Source organism: Lontra canadensis, unplaced genomic scaffold (genome assembly GCF_010015895.1).
Source record: "Lontra canadensis isolate GAN:19392208 unplaced genomic scaffold, GSC_riverotter_1.0 scaffold24, whole genome shotgun sequence".
Taxonomy (NCBI): Eukaryota; Metazoa; Chordata; class Mammalia; order Carnivora; family Mustelidae; genus Lontra; species Lontra canadensis.
In genome coordinates this window covers 21,871,395-21,897,302 of record NW_022631018.1, presented here as the reverse complement: position 1 = coordinate 21,897,302, position 25,908 = coordinate 21,871,395, and the positions used below count along the sequence as shown (strand labels likewise).

The following is a 25,908-nucleotide window of genomic DNA, read 5'->3' as shown; positions in this document are numbered from 1 at the left end:
TGACCATGAGCTACTGTTAAGATAGGTATTATCAAAAAAGAGAGAGGAAGGAAGGAAAGAATGTAGGCAGGCAGGGAGGGAGGAGAGTAGGAAGAAAGGGAGAAGGGATGGAGGGAAGGAAGGGGAGAAGTAGATGGCAAGGAAGGGAGGGAGGGAAAGAAGGAAGCTGAACTACCAGAAAGAGACAGTAAGAGTAGTGGTTACCAGGGCCTGAGGGGTGGGAGAAAGAGGGAGAGGTTGGTAAAAAAGGGTACAAACTTGCTATTTTAAGATGAAAAATGTCTGAGGATCTAATGTTTAACATGGTGACCATAAATGATAATACCGTATTATATAATTGAAATTTGCCAAGAGAGTAGAACTTAATCTTTCTACCAAAAGAAAAAAAGGAGTAAATATGTGAGGTGATGGACATGTTAATCAATTTAATGGGGAGAATCCTTTCACTATGTATATGTGTATCAAATTACAATGTTGTACACTTCAAATATCTTAAAATTTTTCAATTACACGTCAATAAAGCTAAAAAAGAAAATGACTTAGATCACACATACAAAAATGTAAAATTAAACAAAACAACCTAAATTCTATGAATGGGCTTAATAGTAAAGAGGATGCAGCAGAAAAAAGTATCAATGCCCAAAGGCAGATCAACAGAAATTATGCAAACTGAACAAAGAAAAATAATTTTAATTTTTTAATTTTAATTTTAACAAAACCTTAATAACATGTGAAATAATAGCAAATCTTCTAATGTATGTGAAATTGGGCTTCCAGAATAAAAAGAGCAAGAAAATGGAGCAAAGAAAAGAAAAAAAAAGGAAAATTGTAAAAATAATGGCAAAAATTTCCCAAATTTGGTACAAACATCAACCTACAGATCTGAGAAGCTCAGGAAAGCCCAAGTTAGGTGAATTCGAAGAAAAGCATATGATATATTATTCATATAACAAACCATTGAAATCCAAAGCCAGAGATAGTTTATAGCAGCTACAGGAAAAAAGGACGTTACATACAAGAAAGCAATGATAAGAATTACAGCTGACTTTTTTTTTTTTTAAGATTTTATCCATTTATTTGACAGAGATCACAAGTAGGCAGAGAGGCAGGCAGAGAGAAAGAGGAAGGAAAGCAGGCTCCCTGCTGAGCAGAGAGCCAGATGCGGGGCTGGATCCCAGAACCCTGGGATCTTGACCTGAGCCGAAGGCCTCTGCCTTCACCCAGTGAGCCACCCAGGCACCCCTACAGTTGACTTTCTAACCAGGAACAATGGGTGTCAGAAAATCACTGACACTAAAACACCATCTTTAAACTGCTGAAAGAAAAAAAAAACTGTCAGCCCCAAAATCCATATCCACTAAAAATAAATCCTTCAAAATATATACTTCTGGGGGCACCTGGGTGGCTCAGGAGGTTAAAGCCTCTGCCTTTAGCTCAGGTCATGATCCCAGGGTCCTGGGATCAAGCCCCTGCCGCATCATCATCATCATCATCATCATCATCATCATCATCATCATCGGGCTCTCTGCTCAGCTGGGAGCCTGCTTCCCCCTCTCGCTCTGCCTGCCTCTCTGCCTGCTTGTGATCTCTGTCAAATAAATGAATAAAATCTTTAGATCTCATTGCAGGGCTCAATCCCAGGACCCTGGGATCATGACCTGAGCCGAAGGCAGAGGCTTCAACCCAGTGAGCCATCCAGGCACCCCTGAATGAAATCTTTAAAAAAAAAAAAATATATATATATACACACACACACACACACACACACACATAAATACTTCTGATACATTCAGGGGATAAATATTATAATCCTTAGAGCAGTGATTTAAAAAAATTCAAAGAGGCATAGCTTTTAAATAAGAAAATAAAAGGGAATATTTTTTAAATACTTGATTAATCCAATAAGAAGGCAGAAAAAGTTGAGTAATGGAACTAAAAAGAAATGAAATAGAAAATCAAGCGGCAAACTTAAAACCGACCATATCAATAATCACAATTAAATACAAATTCTGGATTGGGAAGATACAACTATATGCTGTTCGCACAGGTAGTCTTTAGAGATGGATAAACAAGCTATAAAAGGGATATGACGATGCAGATGTTAAGTATCAGAAAGCTGGTACGGCTTGAATCACATCAAACAAAGTAGACTTCAGGATAATGTGAAAATTCATTCACCAGTGAGACAGAGAGTCCTAAATGTATATACATTTAAAAGAGATGAAGCCAAACCAAAAAGAAAATAGACCCATACATGGTGATAGGTTTAACCCCAATGTCCCAGTAATTCATAGACCATATAGGGGGAAAACAGCAAGGACACAAAAGATTTAAGCTGCACCATCAAGCGACTCTACCACACTGACATTAATAAAACACTAAACCGAATGCGGAATACAAAGCGTATGGCGGTGTCCATGTAGAGCTCACCTAGACAAACGGACAAATATGCGTACACGTGTGCTTATGTCGGTCTATACAGGTAGCGCGCACGTGCGTGCACACACACACACACTCACACTGGAGCTACCTCACCCACCAGGAGAAGCAGAGCTCACAGCAAAGATGAAAGACATTTCTAACTGTCCCCTAAAATGGCAGTAAAAATTCAATCACCTAAAAAGTTGTTCTAATCCCGTGTAAAATGGGTCGTTCCGGGATGTGGATATTCTGAAGACATGACCTAGAAACGGACTCGCAGGACCCAGACGCACGACGTCCCACAGAATAACCAGCGAAGCACCTCATCCCAACGCGCTAAGGAGCCAGTCACCAACTGCCCAATTCCGCCGTTGCTCAGCTTCGGCGGTAGACAAGATTCACAAAAGTTCCTCAGAATACTATTTATTTCTTATGTAATTTCTCATTAAGGTTAATTTTTGAGACAGACTTCAAATACAGCAAAAATAGGAAATAAAAATTCCAAAGGGACATGCAGAACCATCTAACCACCTTCTAACCTGCAAGTGTTTTGGGACAGACTCCGCCGGTGCGGAGTGTTCGCTCTAGTCTCCAAGCAGAAGACGACACACCACACCACACCACACCACACCACACCACACCGAGGCACACGTCTGTTTCACAAGGACCCGATGAAAGTGCTGCGCCGGCCGGACGCCCGAGGCCCGCAGCCACCGCAGGAACCTCCGCGGCGCTCACAGCCGAGCTCCTCGCGTCACCGGGACACGCGCTCTGCCGACGCGACAGCAGTACGGCCTGCTCCCCCCTCGCAAGCCCGAACTCCCCGCCTCCCTCAAAACCCTTCCGACTTACTCCTTGTCATTCCCCTTCAAGGACACAAAACCTCCCGAACACCCCTTCTCCCAGGCTCTCTGGCTTGAGCCGCCTCTGACCCAAACCCTGGCTCTTCCCGGCGCCTGTCCTCGCCCCAACCCGCTCTGCGCTTCCCGCCTCACCGCGGACGCGCACGCGCAGGAGGGGAGCCCCGCGCGGCCTCCACCCCCACACGCCCCAGCGCTGCTCCAGCCTCGCGCGCTGTCGGCACCCGGGCGACCTGGCCCCGCGACGCCGCGACCTGTGGTGGGGCGGCTCAGTGTACCCTCCACCCTCGTCCCAAGCAATAGAACTACACAGAGAAGCTCGCAGATCCTTATTTTCTCGTCGTCTGGGACGCTCTCCACGGCCCCCGCCACATCCCGCAAAGCACGTGTCTTCCACGTCCCTAATCCCCGCGTTCTCCACACATCTCTCCAGTTTTCCACGTCTTCCCCCGGGTGACCCGCAGGCGCCTCAGACTGCACGTGAAGACCTGACAGGGCCGTCGCCGCGCACCATCCTCTGCCGGGCAGTGAGCGCCGCCACCACCGGCGAAGGGGCGGGGGAGAGAACCCGCTGTGTCCTCCTCGGGCCTCACACGCCTGAGTCCTGACGAACCCTCCCATCCGGACGGCAAGATGCGCCGAATCCGCTCCTGTCACAGACCCAGCCAAGTCACCGGGCGCCGTCACCTCACGCACGACCCTGTCTGCCTTCCGGCCGCTCTCCCCGAGCCCACTCGCCGCCGTCCATCCGCTCCGCCGCGGCAACGTCACTGGCGCCTCAGTGCTGGGTCGGGACCACCAAGGCGGCTTCACGCGGGAGCTCCCGGTTCCCGCGCGCCCCACGGCCGCGTCAGGGCGCCGCCTCCTTCTCGGGCGTCCTCACGGCTTCTCCCGACCTGAAACGAGCTCCTCTCAGTCCTGCCCACGCTTCCCCCTCCATTCACCAGCGGAGAACAAGCTTCCCGGAATGACCCGGACGCCCCGATGTCCCCCACTGCGAGCTGTCACCGCTGCTTTCGGCTCGGCGCGCCCGTCCCTCCCGCATCACCAAGGTCTCTTCCGCGCGTTCCCTCCGGCCCGCACCGGCCGAGCCCGCGCAACGCGGCGCCGCGCGGCTCGCTCCGTCGTCCACGCGCGAGCACCTGCCGCAGAGCCCGTGGCTGGAGCCCGTGGCTGGAGCCCGTGGCTGGAGCCCGTGGCTGGAGCCCGTGGCTGGAGCCCGTGGCTGGAGCCCGTGGCTGGAGCCCGTGACGCCCCGGACCGACTCCTAAACCGGCGCTTCCTTAGTTCTAACGACGTGTGTTTGTCCTGCACCGCGGCCGCCCGATGCAGTCATATGTGAACCTTCTATCCAGAGCCTCCGCCCGGTTTTCTGTCAGAAAATTCCAAAAGTTTTGCTTTAATAATAAACTAAGAGTAACAGTAACAATTCCGACACCTTTAAAACATCCTCACCAGCTTTCAGTGGAAATTGCATTAAATACAAATTTAGAGGAACTCAAGTCTTCGGAGTATTTAGTCAACCCATGCAGGAGTGTCGTATTTGTTTCCATTTGCCAAAGAACTCCTATATTTATAACAGTTATCCCACCCACCCAGAAATAGCATATTTGTTTTCATTTACCAAAGTCATCTTTTTTGTCCTTTGCAAAGCGGTATTGTACTCTCCACAGAGATCAGACATATTCTTGTTCAGCTCGAAGTATTTTACATATTCTTGTATTCCTTCTCTTTTTATATTTCTCTACGAGGTTTTTGCTATAGGAAGACTATAAATTTCTCATGTTTATAACGCAAATATCCACTCTGAATACTTATACCTCGCTTCCTTTTCACCCTAGTAAGCTGGCTAGAACTCTCAGAACGCAGCTATTTAACACGGAGTGGAGACTTACGTGTTTCTAACTTCAATAGGTTTACCTACTAAAATACCTACAGTATTTCCTAAGATACTACTTATACTGTTTTAATATTTATTAGGAATTTTAAAAATGAATTGTACTAAAAAGAAATACTTTCCTCTTTTAAGATAACCATATATTCTCTTTTTATCTACTATTGATGTGATGGATTTTATTAATGGGTTTGTTATTACTTATCCATAATTTCCTTCCTAAAATAAGCCCTACTTGGTTATAGTATACTGTTATCGGACAACACAGCTGCACTCAAATTTCTCAACGTTTTCTCTATTAGTTTATGGCTTTTGTGTCTTGCCTCAAAAGGTATCACCCATCCCAAGATTTTAAAAGCTAAAAACTTCTATAAATGGCATCATAGGCAACATAAAAAATATACTGTCAGTGTAGGAAAATGTATTTATGACATATATAATAACAAAGGATTATAATCTCTAATATACAATGCAAGAAGAAAAATAAAACCGAGAAAAAAGAAAAGGCTACAACAGGAAATTCACAGAATATACACATGTCCACACGTACTCATGTGTATTACTAATCTGAAGGAAAATTAAGAAGATAAATCAATACAGTGTTAGCCGGGATGTGGTAAATATCTACTCTTACTTTTGAAGGGACTGGAAATTGACACACCTTTTGGGAGGTTAATTTTTGCACATTTAACCAAAAATTTCACCTGAACGTCCAGCAAGTCATAAACTCCACTCTTAAACTCCCCTGCAGAATGAATGTGTTCACTACCGCACTGTTAATGAGCAGAACAATAGCGGAACCACGCTAAATATCCACAGTTGAGGATTTAATAAATTAAGGTATCTCTGAACAGAATACTATGCAGCTATTTGGGTCTTTTTTTAAAAAGATTTTTTCTTTATGTATTTATTGAGAGAGCGAGCATGTAAGGGGGGGGGGAAGCAGAGCAAGAGGGAGAGAATCTCAAGCAGACTCCCCACTAAGAGAGGAGGTTGATGTGAGGCTCAGTCTCACGACCCTGAGATCCTGACCCTGAGCCCATGTTCAAAATCAAGAGTCGGACACTTAACCGACGGAGCCACCCAGGCACCTCATACTTTGCAACTAGTTGAAAAGAACTATCTAAATGAAATGATGTAGAAATATATCTATGATTAATTAATTGGCAAAAAAGCAAAGCACATAATAGATTTTTGACATGTGAAGTTATAAATATAAATAAGACTTGGAAGACTTGCAGCACACTGCAAAAAGTGGTTGTCACTGGGAGATGAGCCTGGATAGGGGATAGGATTAAATTTTGTTTCTTTATATGCTTTTTAAAAAAGATGGTAGGGATATGGATTATTTTTTTGTTTTCTCCTTGGTTTTCTGTTTCACAGTTTTAAAAATTAAATAATTTTGCATCTTTGCTAGCTTTTTTTAAAGATTTTATTTATTTGACAAAGACACAGAGAGAGAGGGAACACAAGCAGCAGGAGAGGGAGAGGGAGAAGCTTTCCCCACTGAGCAGGGAGCTGGATCCCAGGACTCTGGGATCACGACCTGAGCTAAACGCAGCCGCTTAGTGACTGAGCCACCCAGGCACCTCTTTTTGTTAGTTTTCATGTAAGATTTGCATATATCTATTCTTTTTAAAAAGAATTTTTTTTAGTATAGCTGACATACAGTGTTACATTAGTTTCAGGTATGTAACTGTGATTCACCAACTCTGAGCTCACCACGAGTGTAGCCACCATCTATCTCCGTACAACCCTACTGTAATACCACTGACTATATTCCCTGTGCTGTGCCTTTCATTCCCATGATTTATTCATTCCGTAACAGGAAGCCTGCACCTCCCACTCCTCTTCACTGATTTTACCCAACCCTCTACTCTCCCACCCTTCTGGCAACCATCACCTTGTTCTCTGTATTTATAGATGTAATTTTCTTTTTTGTTTATTCTTTGTTTTTTTCAGACTTTATGTATGACTGAAACCATATGGTATCTCTCTTTTCTCCTTCTGTCTATATGTGTTCTTAAGTAAGACCATTCTGTAGGGTTTGTAGGTGTGTGCATGTGTGCGTGTGCTTTGTCTTATTTTGAGTATCAAAGTTATACTATCCTAAAAAACATATTGATAGTTTTCCATTTTCTGTGCTATAAAAGTGTGAATAAAATAGTAATCATTTGACTTTCACGAGACTTCTTAGAATTTAATTGTAAAGTCATCTCTATGGTACATCTCTTGCAAGAGTTGTTCTTGGACCACTTTTTCTACTTTTTCTATAGGTTCCTATTCTAATATTCGCATTCCCTTCTTTAAATAAATTCAACTTTCATATCTGTATACTTATTTTTCATAGAGAAGTTTCACTTACTCTACTATTCATGTTTTCGATTTGCTTTGCTCGCTGAATTCTCCTCATTTCTAGGACCTGCTCTCTTTTCTTTTGCAACCATGCTTTAAATACCATGTCATTCTCTTTTTTCTTTTCTTTCTCTTCTTCTATTTTTCGTTGTTCTTCCTGGTGGAAAGAATATCAAAAGACATTCATGAAAGGTGAATAAGATTGTATATGAGTTATCAGAATAAAGAGATATATTTTGAGATCTGAAATTAGCATTCTCTGCTCCTAAAACTTTCCATCTAAAAATTGGGCTTCTCTAAAAAAAAATAGGGGGACTCTAATTTGCTTAGGAATAAAATGAAGATGCACCAGATAAATTAAACTGTAGGGGTAAATTCTACAACTACATAGAGGTACAATACATGCATGCTGTTGAGGAACTCCTTGAATCTCACCTTCACTTCCTAATTTACTTTTGGAATTAAACCTCTTAAATTGCAGCCATGCAAAAGGAATAAAAAAAGCCACCACACTCTAGAAGCACCATATGCTTCCATAAATGTTTGAAACATTTTTTTGTTATTGTTAAATTTGTTAATTGTGATAAATGGCATTGTGGTTATGAAAGAAAATGCTACAATCATTTAGAAATATATATAAAAATGTACAAGTGAGCAAGGATGTGCTGCCTAGGGCTTACTTTAAAAATACCTCAGCCAAGAAGCAGAGGGGATGGAGCATATATGCCAAAATCTCAATGACTTTTAAATCTGGGTGATGGGGACATAGGGATTAACTGTACCTTTATATGTGTTTGAATTTTTTATTATAATGTTTGAAGTCATTTTTCAACTAGTATATATTTACAAAATAACTTTTTTGCTATCAGAAAAATATTTAGATAGTTAACTACAGAACAAAATGAATTTTTATATGAATTATTCAACTAATGTTATAAAAGGGAGTTTCTTGAAGAGAGGTACATAAATCAGTTATATAGAGCTATAAAATAGTTACTAGAAGCAAAGCAGCATGTCACAGTGGAAATCGCACTAAGTTAAAAGTGAGGAGATCTGAGATACAATCATACTACCATCATACTATGTCAACTTGGGCAAACCACCTACTTCAGTATTCTCATCTACGAAATGGAGTGATATTAATGAGCTCTTAAGTACCTTTCAATACCAAAATTTTATCACTTAAATCACTGAATTATACATAAATCCAATTATCTTCAAATGATGGAATTCAGAGTTCTTTCCTTACATTTTTGACAACATAGCAAGTCTTTCTAATGCCTTCTAATTGAACAAAATGTAAGAAAGAATAGAAAAATTATACCCAATTAACAGCATAGAATGTCTTTTAAAATACTTATATACTCTGGTGATCATCTCCTTTTTTAAAAAATGTATATACATACATGAATAAAAATGAGGATTTCTATTTTTAAAACCTATATACTATTTTCTAAGCCCTAAAAAAACATATAAAATGTGAATTTACCAAAGTTAAATTTTACTTTATTTGTACTTTTATAAAAAGGAACTTGGATACTGTGAAAAGTGAAATAAAATCAATTCACTTACATCAAGGTATTTTAAAATGGAGCCAGTGGCCGTTAGGATTTGGGCCTTATTTCAAGTCCCCACTTGGTGTAATCACCAACTTTTGAGCAAAGCCAAACTACCAACATAACAAGGATTCTACCAGTACTTACAGTGTGCTACAGTAACAGACTGCTTCTTAGTGACAGCCTTAGCAACCAATTATGTGTAGCCAAGTTTAGTTTTCTGCTGTCAACACCAAACAAAATTCTTTGTAAATAATGTATACAAGCATTCCTTTTTGCCTTTAAAACTCTTGACTTTTTGTTCCCTAGTGGATACAATTTGAGTTAGTGTGCTCCCCAAGATGCACCAAATCATTGCTTCCCAAATGGCATCTCTGAGAACTCAAATGCATTTGCTTTATTTCAGTTCAACCTCTTTTCTCATTGACAGTACTTTGTATAAATATAGACAGTATGGTATGATGATTATATTTCTGAGAAACATTAAACGTATCACACAGAATTATCAGCCAAAGTGTAGACAATGCAGTTGCCCACAGGAACAATGAAACGATGCACTTAGAATACGTAGAGGATAGCAGCCCAACCCAGCAAATATTTTGTTGGGCATAAACAAGGAAAGCCTTCCCCTGAAACCAACTAGGAAATATTTAAAAGCCTTAGCATTTACACACAGTCTTGAGCGAGTATATAAATAATAAAAACCGTGCCTTGAACAAGTACATAAGCAAAGGAAAATTCAATTCTAAGGATCCTGATAGGAGAAAATGCATCCCAGCACCAAGAGCAAGAGTACACCCAGCAGAGAGAATCAAAATAAAAACAAAACTATTTATGAGTCCCGGCAGTTAAAGATTACTTAGTTCATTAGTGAAAAGACACTGAAATTATATACAGCCTCTCAGATAACATCTATAGAAATATGCAAATGCACTCATACACGTATGTGGGTATATAGCAACCTTATATAGTTCATTCTCAAATATTAGTTTGAATTATCACAAGTTCTATATTAGCAGACCCCTTGAAGTACTGTTATATGCCTCAAGCAAGTAAACTGAATCTGCCTGTTACAGTTCAAATAGTAGTGACCAAGTAAGTTAACTTTCAGTGTACATTTTTCGATTCCTGCCTGAGTGCTCTATAGCCTACATACTCCTACTAACTTTGTTTTCACCTTTTTCTGGTAATATGGATTCCTTATTTACATGCCAGATATTTCCCTGATAATCCCTACATAATTCCTACACCATTTCCTAATGGATGCCGAGAAAACAGATTTTGACTCCAACTTTCCTATAAACAGGTTGAGTGATTTTGAAGTTAATTAAACTTCTAAACTATAGTTGTCTTATCTGTAAAAGGATCTTTAAGGATTCTTCTAATTGTAAAATTCTATTTACCTGTGATTCTACTAAGGTTTGGCATTTACAGTCATTTTGTGGTTCAGCTTAATATCATTAGGTATCCAGTAAAACAGGGAATTGGGGCACTGATTTAAGTAATTTAGAGAAAATTTACTAACATATTTAGTACCTGGAATTTTCATTAATAAAATAGAATTTCATTTAAAAGCTACAAAAAAAGATTCAAAATGAAGTATGCATTGCCAAGAAAGTCACTCAAAATAGAATTGAAAGGACACTGAAGTAGGACAATGCAGGTCTCCTGGTTCAATGCTCAGAACAAAGGGAACTTTTGACTCTTGTTAATTGCATCCCAAACTCCTTCCTTCTACTTTGGACTAAAATAGAGATAATATAACTATCTAGCAGCTAAACAGCCAACTGTGTATTAAACTGCCAGTTTACAATACCTTTTAGAACAAGTTTTTGTGACGTTCAGTCTTTATGAGCCTGCACTCCCTGATGACAAGTCAAAGCACTTTTCATTTTCATTGACTCTGTTTCTGGGGTTGCGATTCCCAACACTCAATAAGTGCTCTGTTTGTCTCACAGCCTCTTCTTGACTAACATTACTTGGCATAGTTGGTAGGATCCAAAGTGCCTGAACTCTGTCTCTGATGCTGCCACAGATTTGAGGAAGGTACCAAGAGTCCCTTGCAGTCTGATGTAGCCTTGGTGGCTTCAACTCACAATCATAAATCCTCTTGGTCCTGAACCCGCACCGTGGTCAAGGCTCAGACCTTTACTTGGGTGTCCTCCGTTGCTGGCTTCCATCCTCACTCATTTTTGCAGGGAGGATCTATCTTCACTCATTTCGACTGGAGTATTTGGGTTTCAGCTTCTTGGTAAGTAGTCAATTATGGGAAATCCTCCTGTGAAGGAGCTTCTAATAATTAGCCCCCTGCTGTAACCTTATGTTAAGGAATATGGGCCCTTCTTGCTGTGAACTTTTGCCCCATTGGATCAAATTACCCAGAATGACTTAAAACTTCATTGGCCAAAATGGGCACTTCGGATGTCCTAAAATTAGTTTATTTGCATGCACAACTGGAAAAGGGTTACAAAGGCAATCAAATGGGATGCCTACTTCAGTTGGTACCTAGGAGTTTTTAAATATATTCAAGATTCTAAAAATCTTCTCTTTACAAAATGCCATTCCTCAATTGACTGAAACAAACAAACAAGTTTACAAAGACCCACCCTCTGTCTCAGGCTCATTGTGTTCCCTTCCTCCTCCTCCTCTGTCTCTGGGCTTTGCAACAGCTATCCTGCACCAAGATCCTGCCTTTGGAGCCATCTTCCTTTCCCTCTGCACCATCTTCATTTCCTCTGTACCCTCCTCCCCTTCCTCATTCCAGTCTTCTCACCAGAATTGTGGGGACAGCTCTAAAACAATCTTCACGGCACACAAATAAAGATCCTCAGTAACAAACTCTGGTCATCATAGCAGTTAACCTAGTCCATCTGCAGGAACACAATTAAGAATCAACGATTGAGTTTTGTACCTGAATCATGGCATGAATTTTAAGATGACATTATAAGGTTTCTGTCTGTCTCTGTCCATATGTCACATGCGTCTCCATATGCACATTACAGTGATATACTTTCTCCCTCTGACGGCATTGCCAAGTTACTTTATAAAAGAGCTCCATTTAATTGGCCTTTTAAAGACAATGAAGTGCTTACAAAAATGAAGTATTCCAAAAATTCCAAGAAATACAAAAAACACTAATCCAAATATTTTTCAAGTTCACATGATCTGAAACAGTCTCGATAAATAAATGCTAGTTTAGTAGAGAACAAACTGATGGCTAGTGGGGGGTGTGGGGGGGTGGATTAAACAGGTGAAGGAATTAAGGACTGTACTTGTGAGAAGCACAGGCTGTTGCATGAAAGTGTTCAATCAATGTATTGGACACCTGAAACTAATATTATATGGTAGGTTAACTAAATGGAATTTGAATAAAAGCCTTAGTAAGAGCACCTGGGTGGTGTAGTCAGTTAAGCACTGGGCTCTTGGTTTCAGCTCAGGTCATGATCTTCAGGTCTGGGATGGACCCCCACAGTGGGCTCCACGCTCAGTGCGGGGTCTACTTGAGGATTCTCTCTCTACCTCTCCCTCTGCCCCTCCCCCATTCTCACTCTCTCAAATAAACAAATCTTAAAAAAAAAAAAACAAAACTTTATAAAAAGGGGAACATGGGTGGCTCAGTCAGTCGAGGGTCCAACCCCTGATTTTGGCTCAGGTCATGATCTCAGGGTCATGAGATTTCAAGCCCGAGTGTGGAGCCTGCTTAGGATTCTCTCTCAAACTCCCTCTCCCTATGCCCCTCCCTCTGCACACGCGCATGTGCTTGGGGGGGGGCACATGCGTGCACTCTTTCTCCCTCTTAAAACAAAAAATTAAGTAAAAAAGTTAAAAATAAATGCTAGTTTAAGCTTGCTAGTTTAATAAAAACAAGAATGTCTTCAGAGTTATCAGCGTTAGACATAATAGAGATACACAATTTTTTTCTACCTGGGTTTACTTAATCATAACATCTCAGGCTATTCTTTCAAAACCTGTCAATAAAAGAAATAATTTAAGATGATGATTAGCGATTTAATGTTCTAATCCAAGTATAACAGCTAAAAGAAAGCAATTTAAATAAATTTAAATGAGATTATGTTACACTAGATAACAGATATTCACTGCCCATTTAGATCATTTCCAAATAATACAACATATTGATATTGATTGCTAAACCCAAGTTTATTTAGTTTTGGCTTTTAAATTTTTTACAGAGAGACCAAAATATGTAATATTTAGGCCTATTTAATACACAAATTTTTTGCCAAAAAAAATTAAAATAACTATGAGGGGGGAATATAGTTCTAGAAATTATGAAATGATGAAACAAATAAATATATAAATTTTCCAGTCCACAGTTGTTTATTTCTTAGGTTTTACTAGGAATTAAGAATTCTAAGGGTTGGGGCACCTGGGTGGCTCAATCATTAAGCGTCTGCCTTTGGCTCAGGTCATGATCCCAAAATCCTGGGATCAAGCCCCGCAGCCGAGCCCCGCAGCCAGCTCCCTGCTCAGTGGGAAGCCTGCTTTTCCCTCTCCCACTCCCCAGGCTTATGTTCCCTGTCTCACTGTGTCTCTCTGTGTCAAATAAATAAATAAAAAATCTTTAAAAAAAATTCTAAGGGTTAAAAATTCTAATTAGTATTTATGAAAATAAAATTACTAAAATTCAACAAGGAAGAAAATGACTGTGAAAAGCAGGCAAGGAAAGTAGGGTGTGTGTTTTTAGTAAAAGAAGGTATGGGAGGGACGCCTGGGTGGCTCAGTTGGTTGGACGACTGCCTTTGGCTCAGGTCATGATCCCAGAGTCCCGGGATCGAGTCCCGCATCGGGCTCCCAGCTCCATGGGGAGTCTGCTTCTCCCTCTGACCTTCTCCTCGTTCATGCTCTCTCTCGCTGCCTCTCTCTCAAATAAATAAATAAAATCTTTAAAAAAAAAAAAAAAGAAGAAGGTATGGGAAATGGAAATGCATTTTGTTGAGGGAAATGAAAGTGATTTTGTCCTAAAGCTAGTTATTTCAGAAACAGGAGGAGCAACAGACAAACTAAAATAGGCACAGAGGTTTATAGGAAAGAAATCTTGGAAAAGGAATTTTATGTGCAATCAAGCTGGCTAAGACTAAAATCAATTTATTTAAAGTTCCATTTCAAAATGAAAGAAATATGAGGGGCACCTGGGTGGCTCAGTGGGTTTGAGGCCTCTGCCTTCGGCTCAGGTCGTGATCTCAGGGTCCTGGGATCGAGTCCCGCATCAGGCTCTCTGCTCCGTGGGGAGCCTGCTTCCCCCTCTCTCTGCTTGCCTCTCTACCTACTTGTGATTTCTGTCTGCCAAATAAATAAATAAAATCTTTTTAAAAAATGAAAGAAATGTGAAAAGTACACTAGTTCAAAATTTTGGTTTTCTCTGTTAAAAGGACAAAATTTTCTCAAATTGTTGGCCTGTTCTTCGTAACAGATTGTACAAGAAGTTTCTTTACTTTTAATGTAGTCTGCCTAGGAAACAGATTCTGTTTTGTCTTTATCACATCTTTGATTACTTGGGAAAGCCGAGTCTTCTCTGAGAAGAACTGCTAAGGTTTTTGTAGCATGTATGATCTTCTGTATTTGTCCTGAAGATTATTTTGGTTAAATGGATTATTAAATATGGTTTTATAATTTTCTGTGATCCTATTGGGTTAAGTGTCCAAACCTTTTGACATTTTTACTAAACTCCCCAAAATCAACTTCTAAAATGAGGTCTTTTTGATCTGGAAAATTCCATAGAACCTAATAGGCTTACTTGACATGTTAAATCACATGGAAAGCATTGTCAAATAAGAAATAATACTATCCTTTCTTCCTATAACATCTGTATAGGTATGCATTGTTCTAAAAATTGTGTGAAATCCATAGAAATCTGAGTATTTCCTGATAATGTGATCAATCACCATTTTAAAATGTATGTCACAAAAATAAGCAACTCCCATTGCAAACTCCACTATCATACTCATTATACTCAGCATCTGTCTTCCAGTATATTAACCTTTTATGAAACCCTCTTGCTATCTTCCCCAAATGTCATTATTGCATATTATCATTCTCTAAACCCTGCTACTCTGTTACCTTTACTTTCTGATGACAGGGACATCTTCCCTTACCATCTAGGCTCTTTGATTTATGGCAGTTGGATTTTGTCCATCTGCTACCAACTCAATGCAACTATGTTTTGTAATGGTTTGTATGTTTTATCACTGAACAGAAGCCTTTCGTAGTCAGAGAGCTACGGCCCCAGCTCTATGGTAAATATTATTGGAGAAAATAACTCCAAACTGGGGAATACCCTCAGAACTTCACAATGACTGAGGGAGACATTTCACAGGACAAATATTACAGGCCATCTACCACAGCCAGTCAGTATCACAACACTTTCATTGCATATACCATCCCCAATACTCTGGCACTGTAGGACAAACACAAATGGAATAAAGATCCAATTGACAAAACTTACTAAATATTTATTTTTAAAAAACATTTTTTTAAGATTTATTTATTTGAGAGAGTGAGAGAGAGCATGAGGGGAGAAGGTCAGAGGGAGAAGCAGACTCCCCATGGAGCTGGGAGCCCTATGCAGGACTCAATCCTGGGACTCCGGGATTATGACCTGAGCTGAAGGCATTTGCTTAACCAACTGAGCCACCCAGATGCCCATAATTTACTAATCTTTCAATATGCTTTGGTCTATAGCCCTTCCCTTGGTATTATTAACCTAAGATCCACTCCTTTTGGTAAACACTACTTGTCTCCCTTGGAAATCATTACCAGAACACCTCTGAGGATGACCAAGGGATGTATGAACCTGCCCTACTGAAAGGAAATGTCCTAATCTATCGTGAAGACCTTATCAAGGTCCTTGGAAATAATACCAGCCTCATAGAGCAATCCTTCCCCAGCACACTCATAGGAGATAAAGATCTTTAATATCATAATCTCGCACCTGGAGATTTGTTTCCTGGAAATGTCACCTTCACAAGGATGCCCTCCAGCCTGACTGGAAAGGGCATATCAGGTATTGTTAACTAACCCCTGTGCTATTAAATTTAAAGGCACTGACGTGTGGATTAACATTTCTCATTTAAAAAAAAAAAAAAGGCATCTTCACCTGACTGGACATCCCATTGAAGATCTCAAACAAAAAATATCCAGACCCACACAAAATCAACAATCGGACAAGAAGCACTTGGTACCTGAAGTAGAGAGACAGCTTTCCTGTGTCATGACCGAGCTTGTATAAACTCACCAAAGACTCCTACTAATGCTTAATGTTCACGAAATATTTGGAATAATTCTTGTATTGGGCATTTTAGCACTCTTGTTAATCCTATTTGTACCCACTGATTTTGACTACTTGAGTCTGTTTGATTGTTTTCAAAACATTAAATACTTTCTGATCCTGCTTATTATTACCCAAATTAGAGGAACTAAATGGTAGACAAATGCCATAATTCAAATAACCCAAGCCATAGAAAGTTTAATCTGGTAACCTTTCTGGCTGAATGTCTTTCTCAGCCCACTATGGAAGACCAGGAGACTCTTGGTCATCTCATTTATAATTTCACCCTTCTCCCTAATTTCACTATCCACCAGGTTGCCCCCTCTGATCTCACCGATCAAGTTAAAATAGTTTTGCCTCCCAGAAAAGGAAATCCCCTTTGCTTCACTTGAACCACCCAAAATACCAGGGAAAAATATTTCTAATTGTCCAACAATTTATCAAGAGCTATAAGCCTCCTATATTTGACTCTTGCAGACATGCCAAAGCACAAATAAAAAGTTTAAGTGTTCTCCAATAGGCCTTTCTAGCCGCAACACCACGCTTGCAAAGGATTCTTTCAGCTGATACCCGAAACACATCCTCTTTCTGTCTGCTCAAATGAAACAGACCCGTGCTTTCTCCTCGATGCCCTCTGCACCAAAAAATGAGTCCATAAATAACCAGACCTAAGCAGAGACACTTTGCACTCCTACGGGACACAGTTTTGTCTGCACTTACAGGGGAGAATCTTGGCATCTGCTGCCTACACAGCTGAAGAATGGCAGAACAGTGTCTCCTGGGATATCTAACTTCCCCTTTTTCTGTCCTTAACTCGATTACTAAAGGAGACCACACAGGAAATAAGCATAGAGCTAAGAAGTCTTTCCCCTAAAGTCTTTGCCCTAAAAGAACTGAAAGAAAATGGCCATCCAGACCCATCCTAAACTCCTCTGAATATAAAGATAATAAGTGTGGACTTTCTCAAGGCTGTGGTCTCCCATGAGAGATAAAACCTAGTGAGGGGCCCAATTAAGGAGGATCTTCAGTTGCTGGCTGGAGTGAGGACATGATCAGAAACCTTTCTTGGACCATCAGCAGAATTGCCAGGTCCACTCCCTGAGCCGTTGGAGCCAAAGGAAGTCCTTGGATACTCTACCTCATGTTGTCCCCGGTAAGAGCACAGCATAAGCTTGTTTGCTTGAGACTTCTTGCTGTACATGGGTAAGAACTTCCCATCAGTAGAACTAAGATTTTTAAGCTTGCTGAATCTTGAATCCCATCCTCTAAAACCTCTGGTTAGATTTCGGACTCTCGGATATCTTTAGTTGGCTCCTAACCAGAATGGGGACCATTTTAAGATCTGGGCTACAAATTATCTTACTTCTCATTGCTTTAATTTGTTCTATATTCATTATCATCACACCGTCAATGCTTTTCACGGCCAGTGTGCCAAAGCCTGTCAGAACTCAGAGGGTGTTCGTTCAAAGACTCAAAACCATTCATCAGGTTTACCCTTTAAGTGAAAAGAAAAGAGAACCTAACTAAGTTCTAAACCTTATTTCCTCAAATCTCCCCATTACTCAAATGTAGCTGTAAGACTTTGAGCTAGCACACTTACCGAACATATCGCATATCAGCCACTGTGAGACTCTGGCCTCCAGGAGACATGATGGGGCCAAATGGCAGGTTGCCAACCACTCGGACAATGAAAGGGGACTGCATGATCATAAAAATTGGTCACTGATGCTTTCTTACCAGAGAGATCTTGATGAGAAGGGGGAAATGTGAAAGAAGATTCAAAATGAAGTAAGCATTGCTAAGAGAGCCACTCCAACAGAGCTGAAAGAACACGGAGAGGAGTGCCTGGGTGGTTCAGTGGGTTAAGCCTCTGCCTTCGGCTCAGGTCATGATCTCAGGGTCCTGGGATCGAGCCCCCCATCGGGCTCTCTGCTCCGCAGGGAGCCTGCTTCCCCCCCCCACCCCGCCTACTTGTGATCTCTCTCTCTCTCTCTCTGTCAAATAAATAAATAAAAATCTTAAAAAAGAAAGAACACTGAGGAAGTGAGGCCTATGCATGTCTCCTATTTCAGCTCTCATGTTTCAATTCTCAGCCCACCATGAACTTTTGACTTTTGTCAGCTGCAACTTGTCCATTGGAACTGCCCCCCAACACCATCACCCCCTGGTGCTTCGGACTGAAATAATATAATACCTGTTAGCTACACAGCCCATGTGTATTAGATAGTCAGCTTAAACTCTGCCATCACCGATCCTAAGTCTTTAAAAAGAAGTTGTGTAACCTTGTGGGTTTTTGCCTTTATAGGCCTGCACTCCCTGACTGTTCAGAGCACACTTCTGATTGAGGCGGACGCTGTGTCTCCTGGATTGCAATCCCTAAGAGCACAGAGAATGCTGTAGTTACTTCACAGCCTCTTCTTGATCAACAGAACAAAACCATCATCATCATCATCCGGGATTCTATATGGCATTTTGGAAATACTTTGTTAAGGTTATTAGGCTCTATTCTTAATCTAAAACTAAAATCCCTGAAATCAAGGAATTACAGGCATGGAAGATATAGGAAAGCACATACATGCATAAATCAAAGACTTATAATCCAAATCCAAATTCGTTGCCTCCCAAATCCCAACAAATTTATGCCTTCATTTTTCCACCTGACATCTGATTTCCACCTTATCACACCAATATTACTTTGAACAGTCACTTTTCTGAGCCTCATCTTTAAAATGAAAGGATCAGATGATGTCCTCCCTGAGATCCCTACCTCTAACGCAAGTTATTCATTACAATGCTTCGTGATCCTTATAAGAAAGGACCAAGATAATTATGGTATTTATCCCATAAAGACACATTCTTAATATTTAACCACTTAATCTAACAACAGAAAAAACAAGCAAGCAAGTATATCCAATAGTTTGAGGAACCATTCTAATTCCTACGGCATTTCTAAAACATGAAAATACATACTGCTTTTAATAGGACACACCCTTATGTCCTCACCTCTCTCTTTAGCTTTTCTCTCTTCAGTTCTAGCCGTTTTTGCAGTTCTTTCTGTCGAGGGGAAAGACAGTATGTTGAGGTCACCGGAGATACATTTGCAGACTGCGTCCTGTGATTAGATTTCCCATTACCCTTACTTGGATCTGAGTTGACAGCAGAGCTCGGACGTGTCTTGGGGTTGGGTGGTGGCTGAGGGATGTAAGCCAGTGGTTCTTCTGCTGTTGAGTGAGCAACAGCGTGAATCCTTGCTACAGACTCTTCCTTCTTCACCCCATTGACACTTGAGTTGGAAGATCTGGGGGACAACTGATGAGGTTCATTTTCTGTACTATGAGCATGAATGGGAGGCAAAAACCCCTGACTCTCAATGTCTTGTAAATTCAGAAGTTCAAACTTCCCATCTCTCTCTACTAGTATTTTCCTATCCTTGTTTTCTTCACAGTTTCCATCAGTTAGTGACAGGAGCACATTTTCCTGTCCAAATTCATTGGAAATACATAACTGTGACAGTTTTCCTGACATACTACTTTCATTTTCAAAATAATTTTTGTGGGTGTCCGTGTCTTCCAGTGGAGGAACTTCCAGATCAACTAACTTGTCTTTGAACTTGAGTTTTCGCTCTCTTTTATCATTCACAGGTTCTTGATTCTGTAGGATCTTGTTGGCTTGTATAATTTTCTCCATAATGTATCTCCTTACTTCCTCATCCTCTTCCTCTTCCAGGTCTCTCTGGCTTTCCACTCTGGATTCTTGGAAAGAGTTTTCACTATCTGAATCTGATATGGGATCCAAAGGTTGAATACTCGGTACAGAAATGAAGTCATTTCTTCTTGGTGAAAGCTCATCCTTCGAAGATTTGTCAGGATCAGAATGTTGTTCGGTGTGTTCTATTTCTGTTTCATTGGCTTTTAATTCTTGGTTAATATTCTCTTCATTCCCACAAGCCATCTAAAAAAAATATGAAGTTCTCTTGAGTAAAAATTGAGACTCTTTGTTCATGTATATGTAGCTAATGGGAAATGAATTTCATATTCATGCAATGTATCTTATGAATGGGAAAATGCACATGCTTCTTATTTTACACTCTGCTCATCATAGTCTAATTCATGTTTATGAGCACCCCAAGGTGACAACACAGTGACAACAGCACTTTGGGAGAAATTTAACCCTAAATCTGAATTTGATGTTGCTAAATGCTATATTAATATTTTTTAAATGTTCATGCTAGTGAATGAAAGGTAATTACAAATAAGTCATTATTATTTCAACATTCTTCCTCTATAAAATTTTCCTCCCTTTAAATTTTCAGAAGAAAAAATTTTTTAATGTTTTCTCCTTATAATATTTGTATTCTTCAAAAAGGTATCTTTCTTTCCAGAATCATTACAATCAGTCTTTGGTCAAGTTCTAATCATTTTGAGGTTCTTATAATCTTTTCAGATTATTGCTGCTATTTTCTTCAGGATCTATACCCAAATTCCAGGTTAATTTTTATCTCTGGATGACATTTTCCTTCCTCAACTATACTCAGAGGCCCCAATAATCTATGCTAAACACCATCACATAACTTGGTTTTACATTAAAAAGGCATAATTCCGGGGCGCCTGGGTGGCTCAGTCCTTGGGCGCCTGCCTTCGGCTCAGGTCATGATCCCAGGGTCCTGGGATCAAGCCCATATCAGGCTCCTTGCCTGGCAGGAGGCCTGCTTCTCCCTCTCTCACTCCCCCTGCCTGTGCTCCCTCTCTTACTGTGTCTCTATCAAATAAATAAATAAAGTCTTTAAAAAAAAAAAAGCATAATTCCTTTCTCCCTCCCTCTCCCTCTCAAATAAATAAACAACAATTTTTTAAAAAAAGTATAATTCCACAAGAACAGGATTTCACATAGACCAAGGAGACCAAGGAACAATTCCACATAGATTTGTCTTGGCGCATCACAAACCCTGTGCTCCATCTGCTGTGTCGAATGAAAGGCTTCCTACCTCACATCTCCCACATACAAACAGACTCACCGACCAAACAAACGCTTTACCGGCAATACTTTTTCTTTCTCTCAGACAACTCTCCCTCCTAGAACATGTCTGTGGGAAGTGCTACTTGCTGCTCTCTGCAACTCCTTAAAATTCTCTTCTTCTTTTACTTGCTCCAAGATCATCTTCTCTGATAGCGGCCTCTTCCTAACCTGCACAGCATTGCTAGATGTCTGATAAGCACATCAACCTGGCCCATTAAAATGTCTAACAAGTCAGGAAACAACGTGTGCTGGAGAGGATGTGAAGAAAGGGGAACCCTCCTACACTGTTGGTGGGAATGCAAGCTGGTGCAGCCACTTTGGAGAACAGTGCAGAGATTCCTTAAGAAATTAAAAATAGAGCTTACCTATGACCCTGCAATTGCTCTACTGGGTATTTACCCCAAAGATACAGATGTAGTGGAAAAAAAAGGCCATCTGTACCCAATGTTTATAGCAGCAACGGCCACGGTCACCAAACTGTGGAAAGAACCAAGATGCCCTTCAACGGACGAATGGATAAGGAAGATGAGGTCCATATACACTATGGAGTATTATGCCTCCATCAGAAAGGATGAATACCCAATTTTGTGTCAACACGGACGGGACTGGAAGAGATTATGCTGAGTGAAATAAGTCAAGTAGAGAGAGTCAATTATCATATGGTTTCACTTATTTGTGGAGCATAAGGAATAACATGGAGGACATAGGGAGATGGAGAGAAGGGAGATGAGTGAAATTGGAAGGGGAGATGAACCATGAGACTATGGACTCTGAAAAACAATCTAAGGGTTTTGAAGGGGCGGGGGTGGGAGGTTGGGGGAGCGAGGTGGTGGGTATTATGGAAGGCACGTATGGCATGGAGCACTGGGTGTGGTGCATAAACAATGAATTCTGTTATGCTGTAAAGAAATTAATAAAGAAAAATGTTAAAAAAATAAAATCTTAAAGAACAAAAAAAATGTATAACAAGTAAGTGAGATTAAACCAAGATCTCTGCATTGAAATTGTTTTTTAACCATATTTGACTCTGTGGTTCATTTCGACAGCATCTGTTTCCTGATTATTCTTTGACTTTCACTTCTTTTTAAAACCCACTGTGAAAGAAGTAAAAAAAAATAATAAAAAATAACCCTCTGCAATAAAACTACCACTTTTTACGATGAAATTTCCCCCCAGTCCTCATCCCTGTCTCTATCTCTATTATCCATTTTCTCTGCCAGCCTCAATGGAAGACATGCTTATAATCATCCCCTGGAATGAGTAAGATTGATGAGCATGCTCTGTTTTGCCCACTGTTTTATCCCCAGCACCCAGAACAGCCTCTGATACTGGCAGGCGACTACAATATTTTTAAATGAATTAAGAAAGGAGACAATGAATCATGATCATCGCTTCTCGAATTCTACCACTGTGTGCTCTGGATCTCATACCCCTCCAGTAATGAGACTTTGGTTCAACCTTACCACTCTGGGCATCTCTGCCTGTACTCATTCTGATTATTTTTCTGTTAAAGATGCATAAAACTCCCATTTAAAGGCCAGCTTAGAAAAATCTTAACTTTTTACTTTACTGCCTTTTTCAAATATAATTCCATTTGTCCTCCCCATTGCATAAGAAAGCAAAATGGAACCAAGAGAAATTTGTGATGTAAGACTTGCTGCTTTCTTTCTCTATATTCTTTTCTTTAACCTTCTTCAATCTGACTTCTGGTGTAATTACTGAGCTCTCTGTCCTAAAGTCACCTATTCTTATAGAAGTCTTACATCTTTTCTTCATTACTTTCCTACTTATTGACTTTGATTTCATGCATATATACAAAAGCATATATACACATATGAATACACACACACACACACGCCCACACAAATTATGTATAGATACACATACACACCATATACATAGATATAAATAAATATAAAGAGAGAAGAAGAACTGTGATCCAGGCATTGGTTCATTTTCCTAGATTTCCGTTCTACAGGTCTGATAAATACTATATGATCGTATTTAGTGGATCCACTTTTTCCTAATCTGCAGAGCATTGCTAGATCTCTGCTAAGGAAATCCAGCAATCCACCTCTTCCTACAGGTATTCCTATGGCTGTTTTGATTCTACATTCCTTTCTACATTCATTCTTCTGAAGAGCTAATTCAGTCTTAAGGTTTCAAATATTAGCTAAAAGACCATGTCTTTTGAGACTTTGCTTTATTTTCATTTATATTAAAAGTATAACCCCCCTTTTCATTTATATTAAAAGTATAACCCCATTTACCCAAGTTATATAAAGTAGAAATTAATTGTACTTGTTTTTATTTTGGTGCAAATAAATATTTTTATATTATATAAATTATAATTTCAATTATAATTTAAACTTTATTAAATGCTAACTTAATCCCTGTTCTCTCATCTCTCACTAATTAGCCCTTGCCTTAAAATACAACATGTAAAGTAAATGAAACAAGATGGGATTGGGAGGGAGACAAACCATAAGTGACTCTTAATCTCACAAAACAAACAGGGTTGATGGAGGGAGGGGGGTTGGAAGGGGGGGTGGGGTTATGGACATTGGGGAGGGTATGTGCTATGGTGAGTGCTGTGAAATGTGTAAACCTGGCGATTCACAGACCTTTACCCCTGGGGATAAAAATATATTATATGTTTAAAAGAAATAAAATTAATAAAAAAAATACAACATGTAAGCTCTTTACACCTCAATATTCTCATCTCTAAGGAGGAAATATTGATACTTGTTCTATTTTTATCAAAGGAATTTTGTGAGGTTTAGATGACATAATATATGCAAAACTCTTCAAGAATTACAAAGCACTTAGTTAATGAAATTATTATGAATGCTGTTGGCAATTTATATATACCTCTATTATGCTGGTACTTTTTTCTTTTTCATTAATTAACCATTCCAGGTCCTTTTCAAAGTCGTCTTCATATTCTCCACTTTCTTTTGAGTCCATATCTTTATTTTCATCCATTTTCCGTTTGTTAAAGAATAATGCTAGAAGATTTAAAAAGATAAGGCATATGTTATATCAACTTTACAGGGAGCAAGGAGTATGGAGATTAATAGGATAAGCAAATTAACACACAGAAACACAAAGCATGCAGAATACACATATAGCTGTATACCTTAAAAGAGAGACATTTTCTAGAAGTATTGCTCCTAAACAGCATCTCCCCCACTCCTGTCTTCCCATTTACAAGGGGTCTCTCATTTACAAGGAGACTAAAAAAGGTGGATAAGAAGATGATCCGAGGCTTAGAACAGGATTTTCCACATCCCCTGCCAATCACTGACATGCCTTGCCCAGGTCAGAGCAGACGACTCAGCTTTTAAGGCACACTTGTTCACATTTTTTTATGCTCAAAAAAACCCAAATACAGGGTTCCTCTGCTCTCTGAAAGTAGAGCATTCCTATGAAATCTTTTAAAAGCTAAAATGGCATAAAGCAAAGAAGCAATTACTGCTTCATGAAAGCAAAAATCCTCTTCAGATTTCTTTCAATGAGCAAAAACAGGTACAAATGTAGATCTTTTATAAAAGAGAAGTAAAATTTCAAATAGGGGAGGAAATGTCCTCAGTTTTTTAATCCTTCTAGTAGTTTATATGGCGTAATTATAATGTGTGATCTGAGAGCTTTTCAGCTAAGTGAAGTTGATTCTCTACTATTGTAAATGTTAATTTCCACAAAAGCCAAACTGTTTTTAACTCCAACTGAGATATATTTTTCACCAACAAAACCAAAATGTGATGTCTAATACTACCTGGAAACAGTGGCAAATAAAGTTAGTGTTTGTGAAGATGGTGTATAAACTCAGCCACTTTTAAGAGAACCATTCTAAAGTTATCTATAAATTGAGGTCAGTTCCTAGCCCTGAGAATTGTTATATGTGTAATTCTCCAAACAAAAGAAGCAAATAAATCTATACTATCAGGTGTTTGTATATGTGGGTGAGTATACAACATATGTGTGTGTGTGTCTATACATGTATTATAATTTTGATAGACATTTGTTAAGCACCTACAACATTCCTATATACATTCTCATAAAGATTATAAAATAGGCCTATGCTCTTGAGGTGTTTCCCATATGGTACAGAATAAACAAAAACCACAAATTTAAAATATAGATAAAAGCAAATTAAAAATGTAGGTAAATGGGATATATATATATATATATATATATATATAAAACAATGGGAAGAAGAATAAAAAAAATAAATTAACTCTGTGTAAAGTTGGAAATACCAAGGAAAGCTGAGACAGGCTTTGAATACTGAGTACAAGAGTTTATTAGTTATTTCAGACGAAGAGAACACCATGAGAAACAGCAAACAAACATGGAAGTGCATGGAATTGTTCAGAGAGGCCTGAACGTGATGTGCTCTTGAAGAATCTGGAAGACTCTGGAAGCAGTGATAAGGGGTCAATCTGATGTTAGATTATCTGTTCTGACAGATAAGGTTGAGGGAAAATTGTCATAAAGCAGCCAGAGGTAGAAATATAGAGC

At 39.7% G+C, this 25,908-nt stretch overlaps 1 protein-coding gene across 4 annotated transcripts in view; it reads right to left on the bottom strand.

The window, feature by feature from the left end:
• Nucleotides 1-25,908, bottom strand: part of CCDC181 (coiled-coil domain containing 181) — a 52,357-nt gene that overhangs the window by 5,447 nt on the left and 21,002 nt on the right. For 3 of the 4 annotated variants that reach the window (XM_032863030.1, XM_032863032.1, XM_032863031.1), the window contains 3 exons: nt 24,259-24,395; nt 19,375-20,322; nt 7,541-7,687 (listed from right to left, as the gene is read on the bottom strand). In XM_032863030.1, coding sequence (XP_032718921.1) covers nt 7,541-7,687; nt 19,375-20,322; nt 24,259-24,372 — 1,209 coding nt within the window. In that variant the 5' untranslated portion in view covers nt 24,373-24,395. The remainder of the gene's footprint in view (nt 1-7,540; nt 7,688-19,374; nt 20,323-24,258; nt 24,396-25,908) is intronic. The other variant, XM_032863033.1, reaches the window with a different exon arrangement.